This window comes from Amphiura filiformis, chromosome 9 (genome assembly GCF_039555335.1).
Source record: "Amphiura filiformis chromosome 9, Afil_fr2py, whole genome shotgun sequence".
Classification (NCBI taxonomy): Eukaryota; Metazoa; Echinodermata; class Ophiuroidea; order Amphilepidida; family Amphiuridae; genus Amphiura; species Amphiura filiformis.
Window position 1 is genome coordinate 57,171,604 of NC_092636.1, and position 22,373 is coordinate 57,193,976.

Sequence of the window (22,373 nt, forward strand, 5' to 3'; positions counted from 1 at the left end):
TTCACTCCTGTATATGCTAAACAAAGACAATTATGTCAAATTGAAAACAAACAGCAAATACCTGTGTTTTTTAGCTCTGATTTAAAACTTCATTGGTTGAAATCGGTTGAGAATGAAAGAAACGGTGATCGAAAACCCAAGTTGCATTCTAGTGTAGTCAAAATTTTATTACGTAACATTTTATCAACTTAGTTTTTAAGTGATTTTTGGAATTAAATCTAATGCAGGAACTTTTTGCAACTTTGATGTGTTGAACTTGGTGACCCTGACCCACTAACCCAAACAAACTTTTTCATAATGAAAATCCTCCGAGCACAATCCACACACTCTCTTCCATGCAATTTAGCTACAAGTATCGATGCATTACTTAGCTTAGTGCTCACCCTATGCGCAGAGGCGGCACCTGAATTTTTTCGGGAGGGGGGAGGGGGCAAAGTGAATTTCAGGGGGGGGGGGAATCGACAAATTTTGCGCAAAATTGCCGCAAAATGTGAAAATTTATGTATTTTATTTTTTTGCCTCAAAAGTGTGTGTGTGTGTGAGGGGGGGGGGGACTGGGGGGGGGAAATTGGGGGCTTGCCACCCCCCAGCGCCGCCACTGCTTATGCGCCGGTGATTTGAACAGTTGTTCGTTTATTTTGTACATTTTTTGAGTACATTTGCATCAATTTCGACCCATGTTGGAATATTTTGACACATTTCCATCCATTCTTACCAATTTCTATCCGTTTCTACCCATTTCCACCCTTTTCCATCCATTTCCACCCGTTTCCAAAGGTTTCGATACGTTACAAGGTTTACAAGTACTGTTGCTGTACAATACAACAAAGTGTGATATGCATGGTTTAACAGCACTTTACCGAGGTCATATTTCATAGTAAGACGTGCAACGTACACGTTAAGGTACCAAAATGGCGGACTTGCAAACTCTTATGCGTTACATGGCTATGGTTTTAGATATTCGTACTGTACTCATTGGGTTGTTTGTCTTTCTCACGTTGTCATGGATTTTACGCAGTTATCGGAAACGAGTCATCAATCTCCCTCCAGGTCCAATCGCCTGGCCTCTTGTCGGCTGCCTACCACAACTTCTGTTTATGATTCTAAAGACGAGAAACATTTACAATTTATTTGTGTATCTATGTGCCAAGTATGGGCCTGTATGTAACGTACCATTGCCATTCGGTATGAATGTGGTACTCGTCAGTGGGTACAAAGGTGTCAATGAAGTGTTCACCAGTCTGAAGTTCGATCAACGACCACCTCTTGCACATGTGAATAATCCTATAGACTTGTTGAATGGTTCAGGTAATTTTTTATTTTTTATAAGTACTACATAAATATTATTTGAATATCAATATGCCTACAAAATGGTCTAATTGTGTGATTCCTCATCTTGAAGGCATATGCTCAAAATTTCCATTTTCCAATGAAATGGTGTGACCTGCATAGAACTGCTTGTTTGACCTACCTTTTATGGTCGCCAGCTTAGCTGGGAGGACCGCTTAGCAATGACCGTATAGAACGGGTGTGAATCGATGTATGTTGTCAAAAATGTTAACACTCGGAAATGTTAATGTCATATCTCACATCAGGTGAGTCGATATATGTGTGGTCAAAGGTCATCAAGGGGTCAAATGAGGACACAAGGTGTCAAACTATAAAATTGCTCCAATTGGGCTCAAAGTTGCTGGACATAACTCTGAGGAGGCAAGCAGAGATCATTCGAAGTCACATAATACTTAGGAGAGGGCACATGTTAAAATCATGTGGCGGTCATTCGAGGTCAAAGGTCATCGGGTCAAATTTTAAAATTCTCCGATTGAGCTATATAGCGGATATAAACCTGATGAGGATGGGTACATCATAAGATAAAACCGACCTACCAATATTCTATGAATTTCTCTGAATATAGGCCTACTGTTTGCTACCACCGAAAATCGCGCATCTCGGAAACCGCGAAATTCTAGTTAATATCTTTTTTACTTAAGAATAATTTCTTCGTTGTCTCATACTAGAATGTTAATTTTATTTAGATATCTAGTTCTAGTTCTAGGATTATACACTTAATAAATCTTTCTTACTAAGGTCTAGCCCAGGTGATAGGTAAATACCCAATACAGCGCTTTGAACACTCCGTGATCCGTGGTAAGGCGCTATATACATTATATATATATATACCGAAATTTATTTTTTCCAACGTCCATGAATGCGATGAAAACAACAGCAACTACAGCAAAAACCGATGTTCATAACGAAGGCTTCGATTATCATTATTTACTTTCAGGCGTAATGTCAACGGGTGAGTTGTGGAAAGAACATCGGAAATTTTCATTGACGGTTCTTAGGTCATTTGGAGTAGGAAAAAGAAGCTTTGCAGATCAAATTGCTAAAGAGAGTGAACATCTCATGGACGAAATTAGCTCAGTACAAGGCAAGCCTTTTGATCCGACACACCTTCTCAGTAATGCTGTTTCCAATATCATCGTCTCCGTTGTCTGTGGAAAGCGGTTTGAATACGATGACCCTGAATATAGGCAATTGTTGCACTCATTTGAAGACCTGCTAGACAACACTGCCTTTTACATATTTTTTGTAACGGCACCAAGACTTTTAGCCTACTTGACCATGATCCCCTTTTTCCCCAAGGGAGCAATGCCATCTTTACTATCAATTCGTCGGACAGTGCACGGGATTGTGAATAAACATCATGAAACGTTTGATAAGGAAAACATGAGAGATTATATAGATGTCTATTTGAATGATATGCAGGTGAAGAAAGATCAAGGAACGCACACTCACTTCAGCGATGTAGAACTACTTGCGGTGGTTTACGATTTCTTTGCTGCAGGGTCGGAAACAACTGCAACCACCTTACGTTGGGCTTTACTGTACATGCTGAAGTATCCTGATGTACAAAAACGAGTGCATGAAGAAATCGACTCAGTTGTTGGACGGGATCGCTTACCCAAGCTGTCAGACAAACCTGACCTGCCTTATACAGTTGCGGTTATCCACGAGATCCAGCGATTTGCCAGTATTGCATTTCTGCCTTTTCCGCGATATGCTAACGAAGATGTACCCGATTTCCAAGGATTTACTATCCCCAAAGGCTCCTATGTGCAACCTAGTCTTTACACTGTTTCACGAGATATCGCAATCTGGCAGGATCCAGATGACTTCAAACCCGAACGATTCCTAAACGAGAAAGGACAAGTCATAAAGATTCCAGAAAACATGGTTTTCGGTGCAGGTATGAAATAATATGCTCTTCTTAAATGAATCAATGTATCAATCTTCATGATGATCTTTGTGTTTAGAAATTGTTTTGGTATCTGCCATGCAGTGCCTTCATTGACCACTTCACGTCATATTATCATGAGAGAGTACACTACGTTAAGTCTACAGAATAATCATTATACGATGCTGTACTCCACAATACAGAACACCCACTTTGCTAACCTTCGCACCATGTTATAGTTTCAAACATGCTCATCTGTAAGTTTTATATTACAAATAAAGTTTTCAAATCATTTTTTGATATCTCAAGAAGGGAGGGGGTGTGGGTGGGTAATATTGCACCGAACAATTTCTCATATCAATTTGCTTTGAATAAATGTTTTAACATTGTGATCATTCAAATAAATGAGAAATCTTGTTTTGTGAGATGTTTATTTTCGATGCTTACTATTTTGTATGTCTCAAAATCCAGGTAAGCGTGTATGTCTTGGAGAGCAACTTGCCCGAATGGAACTCTTCATCTTTTACACTCATCTCATGCATCGATACACCTTCAAGAAGCCTGTGGGGATTGAAAGTGTGAATATCAAGCCCAAGCCAACATTATTGTTAACGCCGTTTCTTTACGATATATGCGCTATTGATCGTATCTAAAACTATGCTGGTGTTTTGCGTCATTCAATTGCGCCATCTAGCGCAAAATGGTAATATACACATGACATAATGAAAATGATGTAAACTAAGAATATCTCAATTTTGTATTATACGATATTTAGGACGTTAAATGTGCCTTATGTAATAAATAATCTAATGAGTAGGTACATATATATGTTTATAGCAGATTAGTGGTTTGTGGAAATCCAAGTGAGCTGTCGCCACGGCCCCTAGCACCATATATTTTGTATTTAGCTCTCTGTTTTTCATATTATGTCATTCGTAAACATAGACCAATTATTTGAAAAATTAAATCAAGAATCTGGGAAGATCAGCATATAATCCACTCCAGATTTTGACTCGAAACTCTACCTGTTTCCAGCAAACACAAAACATTTTCGACATCATTCGCAAAAGGTTAGAAAAGGCTCCCAGAAAACGTTTAAATGTCGGGTTATATAAAGGGTATTATAAGGGTAGAAAACGTTTTCATAACATTTAAAAACGTTTTTCGATAACTTACTGCAAATATTGTAACATAATGTTATTTAGGTGTTGACAAAATATTTGGCAAAAATGTTTGCAAAAATATATTTTACAATAACATTTAGAAAACATTTAAAAAATATTTTTGCAGTGTATTTTCGTATAAAACGGTTTCAAACGTTTACGTTTCTTCAGGAATGAGGCTATAATGGCTTGTTTTTGCTTTATATAAACCGACATTTAATGCTATTAAAACGATTTTCCCAAAACCATAAATCCACAATATAACCTGTTAAACGTTTTGTGTTTGCTGGGTTAGTCACAATCTGGCACAATTGGGGAGCTGAAATGAAATACTGAAATTTTGGAATATTTGTTGGCTTTTCTGATTTGATGATTAAGCAAATAGCATCACTTTAAGAGAAAAGCATTAGAACAAAATCTAAAACCATACAAATTCAAATGCTTAATGTTACAATACTGTGTTCTAATACCAGGGGAAGCATTGTATATATAGACAGTAAAAGAATTAACGTGCAAGTTATCTTCACTCCTGTATATTCAAAACAAAGACAATTATGTCAAATTGAAATCCAGCAGCAAATACCTGTACTCTTTAGTTCCGATTAAAGAGCGTACTACACCCATATATTGGTTTGATTGGTCTAAAAACATATTTATTCATTTATAGCTAGGCAATATATGCACCGATCATGTGAAATAAAATATGAAAAAACATCGTGAAAGTGTCCTTTTTCACCTTAAAGTTGACTGGTTGTTAAGGACGCTTATTTTTAGCGATCCATGTAGTCTTCTTCAGAACCGGTTTCTGCCGTTACTAACACTCGTCGATAGCCACATGCAGTATTAGACTCGCTCCCAGTTCTATACTACGCCGTGCCTATTACTTAGGACTGACACACACCATTTTGTAAGTGTATTGGCAATACACACTTAACGTTTTGTAAAGGTCAAACATGGGCAAAAATATTTTTTTTAAATTTAATAAACATATACAATTGGTACCAGCTCATTATGCTTACAAATTAACGAAGTTTATTGCAATAAAATCAAGGATCGAATGCCTTTTTGTCCCCCAAAAGGCGAGATTACCGTCAACTTCCGCTTGGCGAAGTCTCCTGACCATATCCTGGCGTTCACATAATTCGATTCCGGAATAAAAATCAATCTTTGTGATCAAGAAAACAAAATTACAACTTTGGACATACTATCATGGCAACAAACATTATTGCCAAACAATATAGAATATAAAATTCGACGTCAACTTGTCAAAATATTGAAGAAATGTCCTCTAAAAGCCTCTAAAAACATTAAGAAAGTCCGTAAAATAATTTCTATTCAAACGCGTGTGAAATCATCGTGGTGAAAGTAGAAGTCATGTGTTGATTAATATATGTCAATCTCCATAGGGATGGGCGATACCAGCTTTTGGTACCGATTGTCGATCTAGAGCAGTCAGGTGGTGGGGGCCAAATTTTTAGGAAAAAAAAAGAAAAAAGTTTGCGCGACGCAGGGGGTTTTCAGACGGGGATGTTCCCTCCTCAAAAGTAAGAAACTTGTGCAAAATGAAGATCTAATTGAAGCGATTTGGTGGACAATTTTGGCACTATTTACTAGTGTAAAATTTTAGTTTGGCGGCCGAAAATTTGTGAAATGTGCGGTTCATGAAGCCTTTCGTTGACAAGTTTCCTATTATCATGATTATCGTAGGCCTATATATTGTTTTAAACATAAATCGGCGAAAGCAGAAGCGAAATTGTATATCGATTACGCAGGGGAGTGTAAAATGAAGACTAAATTGAAGTGATTTGGTGAACCATTTTGGCACTAGTGTGTAAAATTTTAGATTGAAAAAGCCGCAAATTTGTAAAATGACGGTCCATGAAACCTTCCGTGGACAATTATTACTAGAATTATCTTAGCAAATCCAGGTACTCACAATTAGTAGTGACGTTTCGCAACCTTACTGGCTGGTTGCTTCTTCTTGACTGAGCTGTATCCAGTACTAGCACTTGCTGTCTCAGCTGTAGTGTTGCCAGTTGATTTTTCCTGGATAAGCTGGTTGTATGCATGACTGAGAAAATAAGCTGCGCCCCCTCATTGTTCATAGCTTGCTCGTTGCGCCTCCTGATCCAGATTGATTCTCTTATCCATCTTGGAAACTTATCACTTTCCCGATGAAGAATTTTGGCCCCTCCCAGTCTATGATGTGATTGTGTTCTGCAACGTGATCTGAAATGGCAGACTTGTGTTGTTCTGAAACTGATGATAACCGAGCGGCTCTGGTGCATGTCCTTTGACTGATTTTATCTGCTTCTTTCTGATGTTCTTTCATTCTAGTTCCAAACTGTCTTCCTGTTTCCCCAACATATGTGTGGGTGCAGTTGAGACATTGAATTTCATACACACATCATGATGTTTCACTTATGCCCCTTTTATCTTTTATCAACCAGCTAGTAAGGTTGCAAAACGTCACTACTAATTGTGAGTACCTGGATTTGCTGAGAGAACTCTAGTAATAATTTATATAGACAATCCTGATGAATCTCTTCAATGATGTAAGACAACTTCCGTGGACAAGTTTTCCCTATAAATTGTGTTAACATAGGAAATTTGCAAATATCGAAAGAAGACCGAAAATGGTCATATGTTTATCCACTACGCAAGGGGGCCTGTCTGAGGAGGGATGTTCCCTCCTGAGAAGTTTGAAAAATTTGCAAAATGACAGCCATTTGGTGCATCATTTTTACACCATTCAAATCAATTGCTTAAAAAAAGGGCCCGAACTCAATTTGCAAAATTCGAGATTCGTAAACATGGTAAAAGCATGCATAAATCGATGAAGTCGGTATGGAGTCCGTCTTAATTATGACTTTGGTGGCAAAATGTGATGGACCCTGCATATCGGCGGGCCCGCAGTAATCTCAATCTGGCAGGATCCAGATGACTTCAAACCCGAGCGATTCCTAAACGAGAAAGGACAGGTCATAAAGATTCCAGAAAACATCGGTGTCTTCGGTGCAGGTAAGAAATAATATTGCTCTTCTTACACGAATCCATGTATCAATCTTTGTGAGTAGTAAATACGTCTGTAGGGACGTTTACTTCCGGGTCACGACGTCAAAGGTCAACCCTGGTCAAAGGTCACTTCATCAAATTCAGTTTATTGGGACATTAGGGTATCGCTTAATTTCGAAAGAGCACGTTTGAAATTCATATTACGCGACGTTCAACTCATGACTTTAGATGTTAAGGTTTCCAACTCATTTCGAGCGAGTACGTTCGAAATTAATATAATGGGGCGTTCAGAATCCACGTCCTAAATAAATTTTTGAACCATTCAGATTCTGGGACGTTCAGCCCGTGACGTTTGATTGTTGGGACATTCAACCTTGAAACGTCAGACGTTCGACGCTCGTAGTTAAGACAATCGACGCTCGAAGTGTCGATGGGTTCGAATAGACGCATAGAAATCGATACGAACGGATACGGCACGATCCTATCGAAGTTACACGCGCTGACGAAGAGATACGAAATGCCTGAATAGATGCATAAAAATCGATACGAACGAATACGATAAAATCCCATAGATATTACACACGACGACGAGGAGATACGAAACGCTCGATAATTATAGAGGCATAAAATTAGATACGATTATATTAGCATGACTAGACATGTCAAATAAACGTCATTAATATATAACGAATTAAAAGTCATGAAAATGAGTCAATGAGCAGTGAAATGAGCGAATGGGTAGTGAAATGAGTGAATGAGTAGTGAAATGAGTGAATGAGCAGTATAAGTAATCAACCTATATTTTTTACCAGTCAGAGGGATCCGGCAAGGGCTGATTTCAACCATTTTAGCTGTCGTTTAAATTTGAGTCGCACTTGTGAAGAAAAAATGATGTTTTCTTAAGGCAAATTTAGCACATTATCTCAATGGGACTCTGATTTGGTGGTGTGAGATCTGAATTGGTCAATCGTAGAATTCCCGTAAAGCGGCCACGTTGCGGTTGGTAGCAAAATATGACGTTCCAAAATGACAAAAAACACATCAGAAAATGCAAAATATGTTCTGAAGCGATTCAAAGTAACTAAATTGAACAAGGAGAGTCTGACATGTAATAAAATCTATTTTGTTTGTTAAAAGTTGACCTAGTATAGATAAGATGAGGTGAATAGATTTTTCGACGCGAATTCGAACGGGCGCAGATTACCTATTCATATGTGTGTGGAGTATGCCGTCAAAAACACCTTGCGAAAAGGTGGCACAATTGTGATTTTACCCTTTCGTTGTAAACTAAACATATATCGAGATTAAAACAAGCAAATTGAACAGAACAAACGACATTTAAGAGCTAAGACTACGCCCTTGACGTTGATATAAGCATTATGTCACGACGGTATTTTTAATTGCCATAGAAGGCGCTTTTGACTTGCACAATTTTTTTAAAGACAGGCTGTATAAGAAAGTGAACATTATGTCAAAATAAAAAACAAGCAGCCAATACCTGTACTCTTTAGCTCTGATTTAAGACCTTATTTGCTGCAATAGGTTGAAGAAGCGGTGAATTATCTAAAACCTAATGAAGTAACGAAATCAAAAGTTGCAATTTTGTGTTCTAATCAATGAAAGCACGACGCTAGTTTTAACGTGCAAATCAATGGAAGCAGGCACCAGTTCTATTTCGCGAACGCTTTGTGTACAAATCAAATTTGACTCAGCATAGCGCCACCATGTATGCGGCTATCAATAAAACATACTATGAAAGACGAGCGTTAGGACTGACACAAACTGGCTATGTAGGAGACTAATTGGATGCGAACATCACTATGACGTTCCACAGCCGTGAGACATGGCGTTAGCAGTAAACGCCTCTTTGCAATCTTTCTAATGTCTCGATCATTCCGATTTACTTTTTACACAAAAAAAATTGTGGGGGGGGGGGTCATATTACATCGTACAATTTCTACACATGTTCATATCAATTGCGTTCAATAAATGTTTTAATAATAATTATGTACATTCAATATTGTGCGGAATCTTGTTTTGGGAGATGTTTATTTTTCGATGCTTTTTGTGTGTGTCAATTTCCAGGTAAGCGTGTGTGCCTGGGAGAGCAACTTGCCCGAATGGAACTCTTCATCTTTTACACTCATCTCATGCATCGATACACCTTCAAGAAACCTGCGGGGATGGAAAGTGTGAATATCAAGCCCAAGCTAGGAGCATTGTTGACTCCATTTCCTTACAATATATGCGCTATTAATCGTACATAAAAGGTGGTGTTTTGCGTTAAGCATTTATATTTATATAGTATTAGCATAGGAATGTTGGCGTCTTATTTAGTCAAATCAATTGCCATCTAGAGTTATAAGTTTCCGTTTCTCGTTTGTTCAGAAACCAAAAAGTAGTGGATTAAAAGAGGGGCATTGTATTCAATCTATGATTGCAGACATACACAGGTGATGAGTGTAACATGCTTGTAGTGCAGCGTGTGTATTCAATAATTATTGTTTTCACCTAATGCTATGGTATAGTTAATCCGATTTGATTTATTACGTCACTTCGCCAGCGTATAGACACTTGGGAAGGCTCCAAGTGTCTATTCTTTTGTAATCTCGGTTGAAATATTTTGATGGTCTATATTTTTCACAGGGGAATAAGCCTAGACTTATTCGGAAATCGAACCCACGCTTTCAAATGAAGATTGACTTGTTCGACTTCTCTGCTCGTGAATATTGTACTGCGAAATTTGAAAATTTCTTTTGTATACTTTGATCAAGGTATCTTCAAACCTAATATTCTTCGGTTTTCCGATTATGTAATAAACTGAAATGAAAACCGAAACTGCTTGATACAAATTTTAAGTTTCTAACAAAGGGTACAAACAAAAGTGTTGATAAACATGTCAGTCAAGAGCTTCGGCAGGATAATAGGAAACTACGTGAGCAAAACCAATCAGGAAACTTTTAAGTTTTAAAATATTTAAGTATTAAAATACTTGAAACGACCGAGTGTACACAAGTGAAATAATTATGACATAGGTTCTAGCATGGAAATTGAGTACAGGTCGGCAGTGCAAAAGATAAGGTAGAAATTCTTTAATCATGACTTTACAGCCAAAGTGAGGGTCGATTTTGAAAATAAAGGTAACCATGCCGTTAAATGCGCCTTATGTAATAAATGAGTACTAAGTATGAATAATAAGGTAAGTTATATTACATGTATAAACTTTCAATCATTCATTTTATATTCGGTAATTTTTAAATATTTTAGTGTACTAGTGTATATAAAACATCAAAACCAGGTCTACACTACCGCAAAGGAGAAGGCTGAAATACTAGGACAGACTTTTGCTAAGAAATGCCAACTTGAGAATGCAGAAGAACCTGCTCCAGAAGTAAAGGGATACCACCAAATTCTAAGGACTCCATAGTTTTCAAGGCCAAGGACATCAGGAGGCTCTTGCAAAAATTAGAACCTGATAAAGCTAATGGACCTGATGAGATCCCCAATAGAATCCTGAAAGAGTGCAGTGCTGAATTAGCAAGACCTCTCAGCCGCCTATTTGAGCTGTGCTTCGCAAATGGAGTGTTTCCCAGCCAGTGGAAGTGTGCTTCAGTCATCCCGGTCCATAAGAGGGACTCAAAGTCTAATCCATCCATGTACCGCCCCATCTCTCTTCTTAGTAACATCAGCAAGGTTATGGAGGCAGTGGTACAGAAGCAGCTTCAGAAGTACCTGTTGCAGCACCATCTCATTTCAGACAGGCAGTTTGGCTTTAGACCCCATCACAGCACAGCTGACATCTTAACCATCCTCTCTCAGCAATGGTCCAAATCTAGACAGAGGTCATGAAGTGCGTCTAGTTGCCCTGGACATCAAAGGAGCATTTGACAAGGTATGGCACAAAGGACTTTGCTCTAAGCTGAAAGGCAAAGGAGTTTCTGGCAAGCTTCTGACCTGGATTGAGAGCTACCTATCCAACCGGTCCATCAAAGTGGTTCTATCTGGCCAATCCTCAAACAGTACGTCCATCAATGCCTCTGTACCACAAGGCTCAATCCTGGGCCCGCTGCTATTCACTGTCTTTATTGATGATCTGGGAGATGAATGCGAGAACACCCTGTATCTGTATGCAGATGACTCCACCCTATTCTGCGATATCAGATCAAGTGATGACAGCATAGCTGCAACAGCGAGCCTCAACCGGGACCTGGAGAGAATGAGGATCTGGGCAGACAAGTGGAAAGTTACCTTCGAGCCCTCCAAGTGCAAAGCCCTTACTATCTCAAGAAAGAGGAATCCAACTAGACTAGCACTTTATTTTGGAAACAAAACACCAAACTGGCAGAGATGGATGAGCTGGAAATCCTGGGTGTTATTATTGATAAGAAACTCACCTGGGCTAAGCACATTTCCAACACTGCTGCCAGAGCTGGACAGAAGCTTGGAGCACTAAGGAGGGTAGCAAACAAGCTTGATGTTAAAGGGAGAGCCACAGTTTACAAGGCCCAGGTTCGTAGTGTTATGGAGTATGCCTCACTATGCTGGATGAGTGCCTCAACCACCACCCTGAAGCTCCTTGACTCCATACAGAGCAAAGCATTGAGGATTATTGGCGTAGACGAGCAGCAGGCAAGAATGGATCTTAACATCCCCTCTTTACATCACAGACGACAGGTGGCTGCTGCATCTGTGCTCTACAAGATGCACACCAGCTTGTGCCCGCCAGACTTGAAAGCATTGCTGCCCAAGCCTTACATGATCAGACGAGCCACTCGCACCAGTCTCTCAATGCCAAGTCATGCACTGACTGAGCCAGTCTCAAGAACCTTGTCAACAGGCAGAACTTTCGTCCATGTTGCAGTACATGTTTGGAATGGAATCCCGGATTGTGTAGTTGGAGAGATCACTGATTATGGGGCTCAATCCTTCAAGAGCCGTGTACATCAACATCTTTTGGGATTAAGATTTAGCAGAGGGTTCTTGTCACTCTCCTAAGCTGCTGTGAAGCACTGATTAGCCCATACGGATTACTAATATAGTGCCCTGTTGCCTATATAAGTGCTTGACATAGTCATTCCTATTGGGCTATTGTTCACCTTGCATTTTATAAAAAAAACAAAAAAAAAACATTTTCGGAGTTTATCAATAATAATAGGAAGCTTGCCATTCCTGCCATACCCTTAGCACGTGCTCTGTGATGGGCCTTACCTGAATGATCGCGCTATTCGACGGGCGTTATGGATTACGCTAGTTCTAATATTGCCATCAAAATTGATTATTATTATTTTACAAACATTGCATTTGCTGTTAGATATATCCCTTTAATTTTGCGTCAAACAAACGAGGTAAGCGCCGCCAATGCAAGTCATGCTGCAGTTATGCCTACAGTAGAATTCGCCACGACCATTGCAGGACTTAAACCCCATTAAAAGCTATTAAACCAAGATAACACTCATTGAAAACAGCTCAACTATGTTAAATCAGATCTTCTATGGTTAAATCCACACTGCACATGTTTCTGTTTTACCGATGCGATATTGCAATGAGCTGGTATTATAGTTTCAGTTGGGTGAACGATTATAAAGCAAACGCAAGGTAACAATACTGTTTGGGCCTTTGTTTCCCAAATGAGACAATAGTCTGCATATTGTTAACCAGCATGCTTGAAAATGAGAAACATAATGGTTGTAGACTTAAGGGGGTACTACACCCATATATTGGTTTGATTGGTCTAAAACATATTTTTTCATTTTATAGCTAGGCGATATATGCACGGATCATGTGAAATAAAAAAAATATGAAAACACATCATGAAAGTGTCCTTTTTCACCTATTTGTCTTAAAGTTGACTGGTTGTTAAGGACGCTTATTTTTTAGTGATCCACGTAGTCTTCACAACCGGTTTCTGCCGTTACTAACACTCGTCGATAGCCACATGCAGTGTTAGACTCGCTCCCAGTCCTATAATACGCTGTGCTTATATATATTTAGGACTGACACACACCATTTTGTAGGTCTATTGGCAATACACACTTAACGATTTGCGAAGGTCAAACCTGGGCAAAAATTTCTTTAAAATTTAATAAACATATACAATTGGTACCCTGCTCATTATTGCAAATTAAAAAGGTTTATAGCAATAAAATCAAGGATCGAATGCTTTTTAGTCTCCAAAAAGGCGAAATTACCGTCAAACTTCCGCCGAATTCTGAAACTTGGCGAAGCCTCCTGACCATATCCTGGCGTTTACAGAATTCGAATTCGGAATAAAAATCAATCTTTGTGATCAAAAACACAAAATTACAACTTTGGACATGCTATCATAGCAACAAACATTATTGCAAAACAATATAGAATAGTAAATTCTACGTCAACTTGTCCAAATATTGAAGAAATGTCCTCTAAAAACATCTCGAAAGTCCGCAAAATAATTTCTAATCAAACGCGTGTGAAGTTTTTGTATTTGTACCATCCGCGGAAGCACATACAAATTATTTTGTGGTCATTTCGATGTGAAGTGACTTAAATTTTGAAAGGGAATTGATCGATTCAATTGATCGGTCGGGCTGATTGATTTTATTGGAAAGATATTTTCCGATCACTTGGTCGGATTGATTTTTAAAAATCGATTGATCAAAAATTTTTATTAATCAACTTTCATCCAAATTTTTGAAAGGGAATAGATCGATTCAATTGATAGGTCGGTTTGGTTGATTTTATTGGCAAGGTATTTTCCGAGCACTTGATCGGATTGATTATTAAAAATCGATTGATCAATAATTTTTATTAATCAACTTTCGTCCCAAAAAAAAATTGAAAGGAATTGATCGATTCAATTGATCGGTCGAGTTGATTGATTTTATTGGAAAGGTATTTTCCAAGCACTTGATCGGATTGATTATTAAAAATCGATTGATCAATAATTTTTATTAATCAACTTTCGTCCAAAAAAAAAATTGAAAGGGAATTGATCGATTCAATTGATCGGTCGAGTTGATTGATTTTATTGGAAAGGTATTTACCGATCACTTGATCGGGTTGATTATTAAAACCGATTGATCAATAATTTTTATTCATCAACTTTCATCCAAATTTTTGAAAGGGAATTGATCGATTCAATTGATCGGTCGGGTTGATTGATTTTATTGGCAAGGTATTTTACGATCACTTGATCGGATTGATTATTAAAAATCGATTGATCAATAATTTTTATTAATCAACTTTCATTCAAAAAATTGAAAGGGAATTGATCGATTCAATTGATCGGTCAGGTTGATTGATTTTATTGGCAAGGTATTTACCGATCACTTGATCGGATTGATTATTAAAAACCGATTGATCAATAATTTTTATTAATCAACTTTCATCTAAATTTTTGAAAGGGAATTGATCGATTCAATTGATCGGTCGGGTTGATTGATTTTATTGGCAAGGTATTTTCCGATCACTTGGTCGGATTGATTATTAAAAATCGATTGATCAAAAATTTTTATTAATCAACTTTCATCCAAATTTTTGAAAGGGAATTGATCGATTCAAATGATCGGTCGGGTTGGTTGATTTTATTGGCAAGATATTTTCCAATCACTTGATCGGATTGATTATTAAAAATCGATTGATCAATAATTTTTATTAATCAACTTTCATTCAAAAAATTGAAAGGGAATTGATCGATTCAATTGATCGGTCAGGTTGATTGATTTTATTGGAAGGGTATTTACCGATCATTTGATCGGGTTGATTATTAAAAACCGATTGATCAATAACTTTTATTAATCAACTTTCATCCAAATTTTTGAAAGGGAATTGATCGATTCAATTGGTCGGTCGGCTTGATTGATTTTATTGGCAAGGTATTTTCCGATCACTTGATCGGATTGATTATTAAAAATCGATTGATCAATAATTTTTATTAATCAACTTTCATCCAAAAATTTAAAGGGAATTGATCGATTCAATTGATCGGTCAGGTTGATTGATTTTATTGGAAAGGTATTTACCGACCACTGGATCGGATTGATTATTAAAAACCGATGGATCAATAATTTTTATTAAATCAACTTTCATCCAAATTTTTGAAAGGGAATTGATCGATTCAATTGATCGGTCGGGTTGATTGATATTATTGGCAAGGTATTTTCCGATCACTTGATCGGATTGATTATTAAAAATCGATTGAGCAATAATTTTTATTAATCAAATTTCATCCAAATTTTAAAAAGGGGTGTTCGGTGCATTTTATTGATCAGCACTGGGGTATTTAGGGCTTCACTGATTGGTCAGTTATAATATTGACTAATTTCTTAAAGTGTTAAGCCGATTGATTAATCGGGAATTTATTTTTGTCTCGATTCATGTTGAATCGTTATTTTATGTGGGAAACAAATCTCAAATATTGTGTCCCTGGTTCCAATATATACCAGAGAAATTGAATTTACTATTTATATTAATATTGATATTTATATTTTTGCAATCCAAAAATAATTCATAAATTTACTGAACTTTACAACCTAGATTCAGGGTGAATTTATTTCGTCTCAAGCTCGAGAGTATAAATTAAGCACTTGATTCCCCTTCATATTTTTCCATTTTTAGGCCACGCTACCCACGGCCAGGGAATTGTCGGACTTCGTCGCAAGTCCGACTTTTATTCCATTTTTCCAACAACCCCTGGTCTGTGACATAAATTTTGGTTGTCTTAGGGGGATGTTCCCCCTCAAAAATAAGAAACTTGTGCAAAATGAAGATCTAATTGAAGCGATTTGGTGGACCATTTTGGCACTGTTACTAGTGTAGAATAGGGTCCGCATCCTAAAGCATGTGAAAATTACTGCGGCCCCGCCGATATGCAGGGTCCGTCACATTTTGCCACCAAAGTCATTATTCCTGCCGACTTCATCGATTTATGCACGGCTTTTACCATGTTTACGAATCTCGAATTTTGCAAATTGAGTTCGGGCCCTTTTTTTTTAAGCAATTGATTTGAATAGTGTAAAAATGATGCACCAAATGGCTTGAATTGGACCAGGCGTGCAAATTGTGATTTCTTCCTCAGGAGCAAGGTTTTTAGACTCAAAATTTCCTCAATCATACCATGCATAAATAGCTTTATTCTATATTTCAAAAGATGGGAATGTTATACATATTGTGTATTTTTAGAACGACTCAATGTTAAAGTCTTCAAGTTTCCAAAAAAGACTTTATATGTGGCTGGACGCGGCGAATGAGCCGTAAACTCGGCAAACTTCATTTCGAGCTACAGGTGAAAATATATGCAAATCTCGTATTTTGGCGAAGTTGAGATTTTTGCAGATTTGAAATGTTTAAGCTTTCCTCTAAACACATACGAAGTTTTATTTTAAGGAAATAAGTGGAAATATGAAATAATCGACATTTTCTGAGGCCCATCTGATGAATGGTCATTTTGCTTCCCTAACTTTGAACACGTTTTTCTCGGTTTCGCGTTTCGATTCATGACAACCTATAACAAGCCATAACTTCGCTTCTGATTGTCATATGAAGTTCATTGAGGTGTCATTTTAATACCTGAAACATGCTCTTTGCAAATATGTAAAAAAGTAAAAATGACCAGAGGGGGACTTTACGGCTTATTCGAGGTGTCCAGGCACATATGAGAAAAATGTGCGCGCGCAGCGCACAAAAAAAATGCTATGTTACACTAGTTTTAGGCTCCTTTCCCCTTTTATTTTCCTTTACCCCCCATTTCTTCTTTCATTTTTTGTCAGAGGGAGTACAACTTGTTCAGTGCTTTATGGTTCTTCTTTTTAAATTCTGTCAATATTAGTATTGATACACTGAATTCCTTCATAACTTTTGTTCCCATAAAATCCTCATTGCTGCCTCTCTATAAATTTCCTCAGATATGATTGCCGCCTCTGTAAATTTCCTCAGTTATGTGCCCTGTTTCCACCTGTCTTCATCCAACTTCCTTTTTTCCTGTTAAATTATATTGAATACCTCCTATATGGTGATGATTATTGTAAATTTCCTCATATCCCATTTCCATATTCTAACACCAACACCTTCCTCTTTTTTGCTTGAACAATATTGTGAATTCCTCCAAATTGGCACAACCAGTGTCTTTAAAGATTTCCTCTTTTCCATTCAGTAGCCATGATGCAGTCATGTCTACAGTAGAAGTCATCTCGACCTTTGCAGGACTTAACCCCATTAAAAGCTATTAAACCAAGATAACACTCATTGAAACAGCTCAACTGATTAAATCGGATCTTCTCTGGCTGTGCACATGTGACTGTTTTCATGTGCGATATCGCAATAAAGTTTGTATTATAGCTTCAGTTGGGTAACCGATTATAAAGGAAACGAAAGGAAACAATGGTATGTGTACTTTTGTTCACGAAATGAGACAATGGCGTGCTTTTTGTAAACCAGCATTCTTGAAAATGAGCAACATAATGATTGTTGACTTAACACGGTTTGGAAATAATTTCTTCATATTTTTGGTGTTATCTGTCGTTTACATATCCTTCCTAAAACACAAAAGTACGACCCTCTCCAAACACCTAAATTAGCTAAAAATTTAGGACATGTTACAAAACTATATTGTCTAGAATTTTAGAAGAGTACTTTTAATATTGGCCGGTTATTTTTCACACAGCGACGTTAACTAGGCAATGTACTATTACCTATAACATTAACTAAAACACCAAAGTACGAATATTTCCAAACATCTAAATTAGCTAAAAATTTAGGACATGTTAAAAACTATATTTTCTAGAACTTTAGAAGAGTACTTTTAATATTGGCCGGTTATTTTTCACACAGCGACGTTAACTAGTCATATCCCCATACTTTTAACGTAGGGCTATTTGTAGAGGTCACGCGTCAATGGGAAAGAGCACTGTCTATTGTGTATAGGAAAACGGACAGTAACTGCAGTATGCTTCACTGCCTCACAGCCCTCCCCTAAGTTGTACCTCACTCCTCTTCTTTTTCTTTCCTCTTTCCCCCTTCCTCTACTCTTTTCTTTTCTTCCCTCCTTTTTCCTGTCTTTCTTTTTTCTTCCCATGGCATTATTTCCTTAATTTTAACTCTCATTTCATAGGAGCAGTGCTCCCCGCTCCCGCACAATTTGCATCCCTGATCATTTTGCAAATTTTTCAAACAGGAGGAACATCCGTCCTCGACAGCGTAGTGGATAAACATATGACCATTTTCGCTCTTCTTTCGACATTTGCAAATTTCCTATGTTAACACAATTTATAGGGAAAACTTGTCCACGGAAGGTTTCATGGACCGTCATTAATTTTACAAATTTGCGGCTTTTTCAACTAAAATTTTACACTATTAATAGTGCCGAAATTGTCCACTAAATCGCTTCAATTAGATCTTCATTTTGCACAAGTTTCTTACTTCTGCGGGGGAACATCCCCTTAGACAACCCCCCTGCGTCGCGCAAGCTGCTCCGCGCCCATTTTTTTTTTTCATTTTATTTTTTCTCTAAAAATTCGGCCCACCCCCTCACTGCTCTTGATCATGGAAATATTATTTCCATGTCTAGATCGACAATCGGTACCAAAAGCTGGTATCGCTCATCCCTATGGAGATTGACATAGACGCAGGTGGCATAGGAAGCGCAACACGTGACGTACGAGGCTGGCGAAGATACAGGCTGACAGCCCCATTCAAAATACACGGTTAGCAATTACAAATGCAAAATTAACATACTTGCAGTGTGGTACATTGTCGTACCCCGACGGTTTTAGAGTAAGATAATTTTGCTTTGACACCACATAACAAATTTAGAATTGTTTGTGAAGATTTCATGATTATGTGTTAATCCAATGGCGACCTCAAAATTGGCGATATCGCTTCCATCACCGCCTGATAGAGGTATTACAGGAATATCGCTAAAAATAAGCGTCCTTATCAACCAGTCAACTTTACGACAAAAAGGTGAAACAGGACACTTTTACGAAGTTTTTTTTTTATTTCACATGATCCGTGAATATATCGCCTAGCTATAAATGAAAAAATATTTTTTAGACCAATCAAACCAATATATGGGTGTAGTACGCCCTTAAGACACTAGCCAAAGTCAATCTATGACTTTGCACATTCTTTGGGTTCCTTTGTTTCCACTCTTAACATTGCTTAAGGGGGTACTACACCCATTGCATTTTTTTTTGCATTTTTTTTGCATTTTGTGAAGAAATGAGAAAAAGAAATTGGACAAAGTGGTATGCAAAATGAAGGGGCAAATCTTCTCGTTCAATTGGTGGCATCAGTATCAATGACGCGTACATACTTCAAATGGTATAAGCCAAAAAGTGGTACATCACTGATGTTTTAAATTCACTTCATTTTGGAAAGCTTACTATCAACGGATTTCGTTAAATTTTGGATATGTGTTGCTAACACATTAGGGAAATATACGTAAAATGGGAATAAGTGGTCCCTGATTTCTTTTATGACTTCATGAACTTGGTGCTCCACAACTATCAAAAAACGAACCGGTTAAAATGCTTCTATTTTCAATGTTAAGCTATATTTTGTATTTTGAACTTGCGACACTATTTCACTGAAACTTAATTAAGCCATAGGTAACAGGTTACCACAACCACACTACAGCAATGTTGAAAAATATTGTATTTTTTGTCATATACCACCATATTAGGTAGTTTTCCGTAAGCTTCATTTTTGTGATTTTGGTAACTATTTTATATTTATTTGCCCAATCCATCACAACTAGGCAATCTAAATTGTACTCAACATTTACTTCCCAAGGTATTTTAGTATATCCACCTCACACATTTCCATTATGTATCCAGTAACAGACAAAATATCACAATTGATGCCTCATTATGACATGTATGATATCACAGACTATCACATGTATTCAAAATTGATGCCTGAATTTGACCTGAACCAATTGACCTATAACCTGACCTTTGATGACCTTATAGCCTTTTTTAATCTCTTTTCCTAACAACACATTATAAAAGATACATACATGGTGTAGAATTAAATTGTCTATGTGGAAGAGATTAGGCGTATTTAATTTATTCAGTGTTATAATCAGTGAGTACATTTCTATAGATAGTATAACAAAGGATTTAATGTATTCTATTCATGTATTCTGCTTGGACATGTTCAATAGAATAAATTATGGATTGTTATGAAACACGCATCTCAGTTACTAGGTTACAGTAAACAAAAAATATATAGGGCTAAAATGACTTACTAATATGGTTTAAAAACACTTTGTATGTATATAGATATATTTTAAAAGTTCATGACATGAGGTGATGAACATATAAATGTACTTTATAAATTTGCAAAAAAAAAAAAAGAAGAGGGGTACTGATGAAAATCAGGGTATTATTCCCCCTTAACGGAAGACATCCTGATGATCAGTTGACTCTTTCTGTTGATAATTCAGTTTAAAACATCATTAACACAATTTTGTTCATATGTGCCTTTTGTCGTGCCTTTTTTTTGGCTTAATTAATGGTATCGACCATCCGATACCGTAGTAGGGTCATATTTGGACCTCCAGTGACCATCATTTCTGAACACAATTTTTTGATGGATTCTTGTACTTTTAAACAAAATAAGCTCGTATGTCCCTCACCAAAGTGTGGGCATTAGCCGGGAGTCACGACTATAGTCCCAACTTTGCATAAAAATGTGCAAAATCGGTACAATATTAACAATTTTAGTGTTGCAAATCGTGTTTTGCTAGAACTTATGAATGTGATCTCTACTAATTTGAACAGAAAACGCGAAAATTTGAGTGATGTTTACGATGATGAGCGCATGAACACACGAGGTCAAAACGCGGTTAGCAGTCAGACGTAAACACGGGAAAATCGGGTCTTTTTATATAGCGCTATTTTTCTCAAAAAGTAGACCTAAAATATGGTGTCATTTTCAGATATGTTATGCAGAATTTTGTTCTGATTAAAATGATATCAAATATATATTTCAAAGTAAGACGTAACTCGACTTATAGCCTAAAACGTGACCCCTGTTTTGCACGTAAAGTCTATGGAAAGCTATTTGGTGGCATGTACCCTTTAAGGAGCAATTCCATGCGTTTTCCGCGCGTCTTTATCTATTTAAAATGCACGCGAAGAAAAGAGGAGGGACATCAACAAGCGCGTTCATGGACGCCGCCAGGTTTTTCGCTGTATGTGCGTTTGCCGCGAATAGGCCTGCTTTTATTTCCAATTTAATAAAAGTTCCGATTTTGGTAGAAGTTTGAAACCTTTTGATATGAATAAAGAAGAGTTTCAAAATATTGAAAACATTGTTTATTGGTGTTTAAATTACAAAGAAGTTTTTCAATGTCATTGTTATTTTTTAACCAATTTTTTTGTCATTTAAACTCAAGTTTTGGCCTTCAATTTTAATAAAATTACATAAAAAATTAGATTTAAGATATTTAAGTTTCTAGTTTGCTTTATTTATACCTCTGTCCAGTATTTTAAATTGTTATAACATTCAAAGTTCAATTTATATTAATATTCAATTTCAAATAGCCATTCATTACATTTGCTTTTTGGACAAAACGGGTTAAAAGTGACGATGGAGGGGGGGTAGGCCTACTTGATTGACATTTCTTGTCTTTTTAAATATTCTGCAGGTACTGAGAATGTTTTAATTTTGAAGTTATGCACTTGCAAAAGATGTTCAAAGAACGTTTAGGCTACTATTAACATCAATTAATATCTTCATGAAAATAGCAAATCAGCAACCATTGTGCGTTCATGTGCATCAAAATGACGAAAAATGGCAATTGTCGGCTATCATGCTTGTGCTTGAAATCGGCATCCTGTCTAAAGTATGAAAGAAAATAACCCAAAATTTCTTACAATTAATTCAAAATGTAGTGAAAAAGATAACAAAATCATTTTCAAGGCCTAAAAACGATGTTTTAGCCTCTTCAAGGGTGCATGCCACTAAATCCG

General features: G+C 37.1%; 2 protein-coding genes across 2 annotated transcripts; both read left to right on the plus strand.

The window, feature by feature from the left end:
• The first annotated feature begins 903 nt into the window (after positions 1-903).
• LOC140161219 (cytochrome P450 2J3-like) lies at positions 904-5,086 on the plus strand. The gene is made up of 3 exons (XM_072184671.1): positions 904-1,308; positions 2,288-3,253; positions 3,713-5,086. The coding sequence occupies exons 1-3, from the start codon at positions 912-914 to the stop codon at positions 3,892-3,894; spliced, it is 1,545 nt and encodes a 514-aa protein (XP_072040772.1). The 5' UTR covers positions 904-911; the 3' UTR covers positions 3,895-5,086.
• A 6,680-nt stretch (positions 5,087-11,766) lies between these two features.
• On the plus strand, positions 11,767-12,414 carry LOC140160166 (uncharacterized). The gene has a single exon (XM_072183443.1). It carries the CDS (start codon positions 11,767-11,769, stop codon positions 12,412-12,414), a length of 648 nt encoding a protein of 215 aa, XP_072039544.1.
• Positions 12,415-22,373: the final 9,959 nt, after the last annotated feature.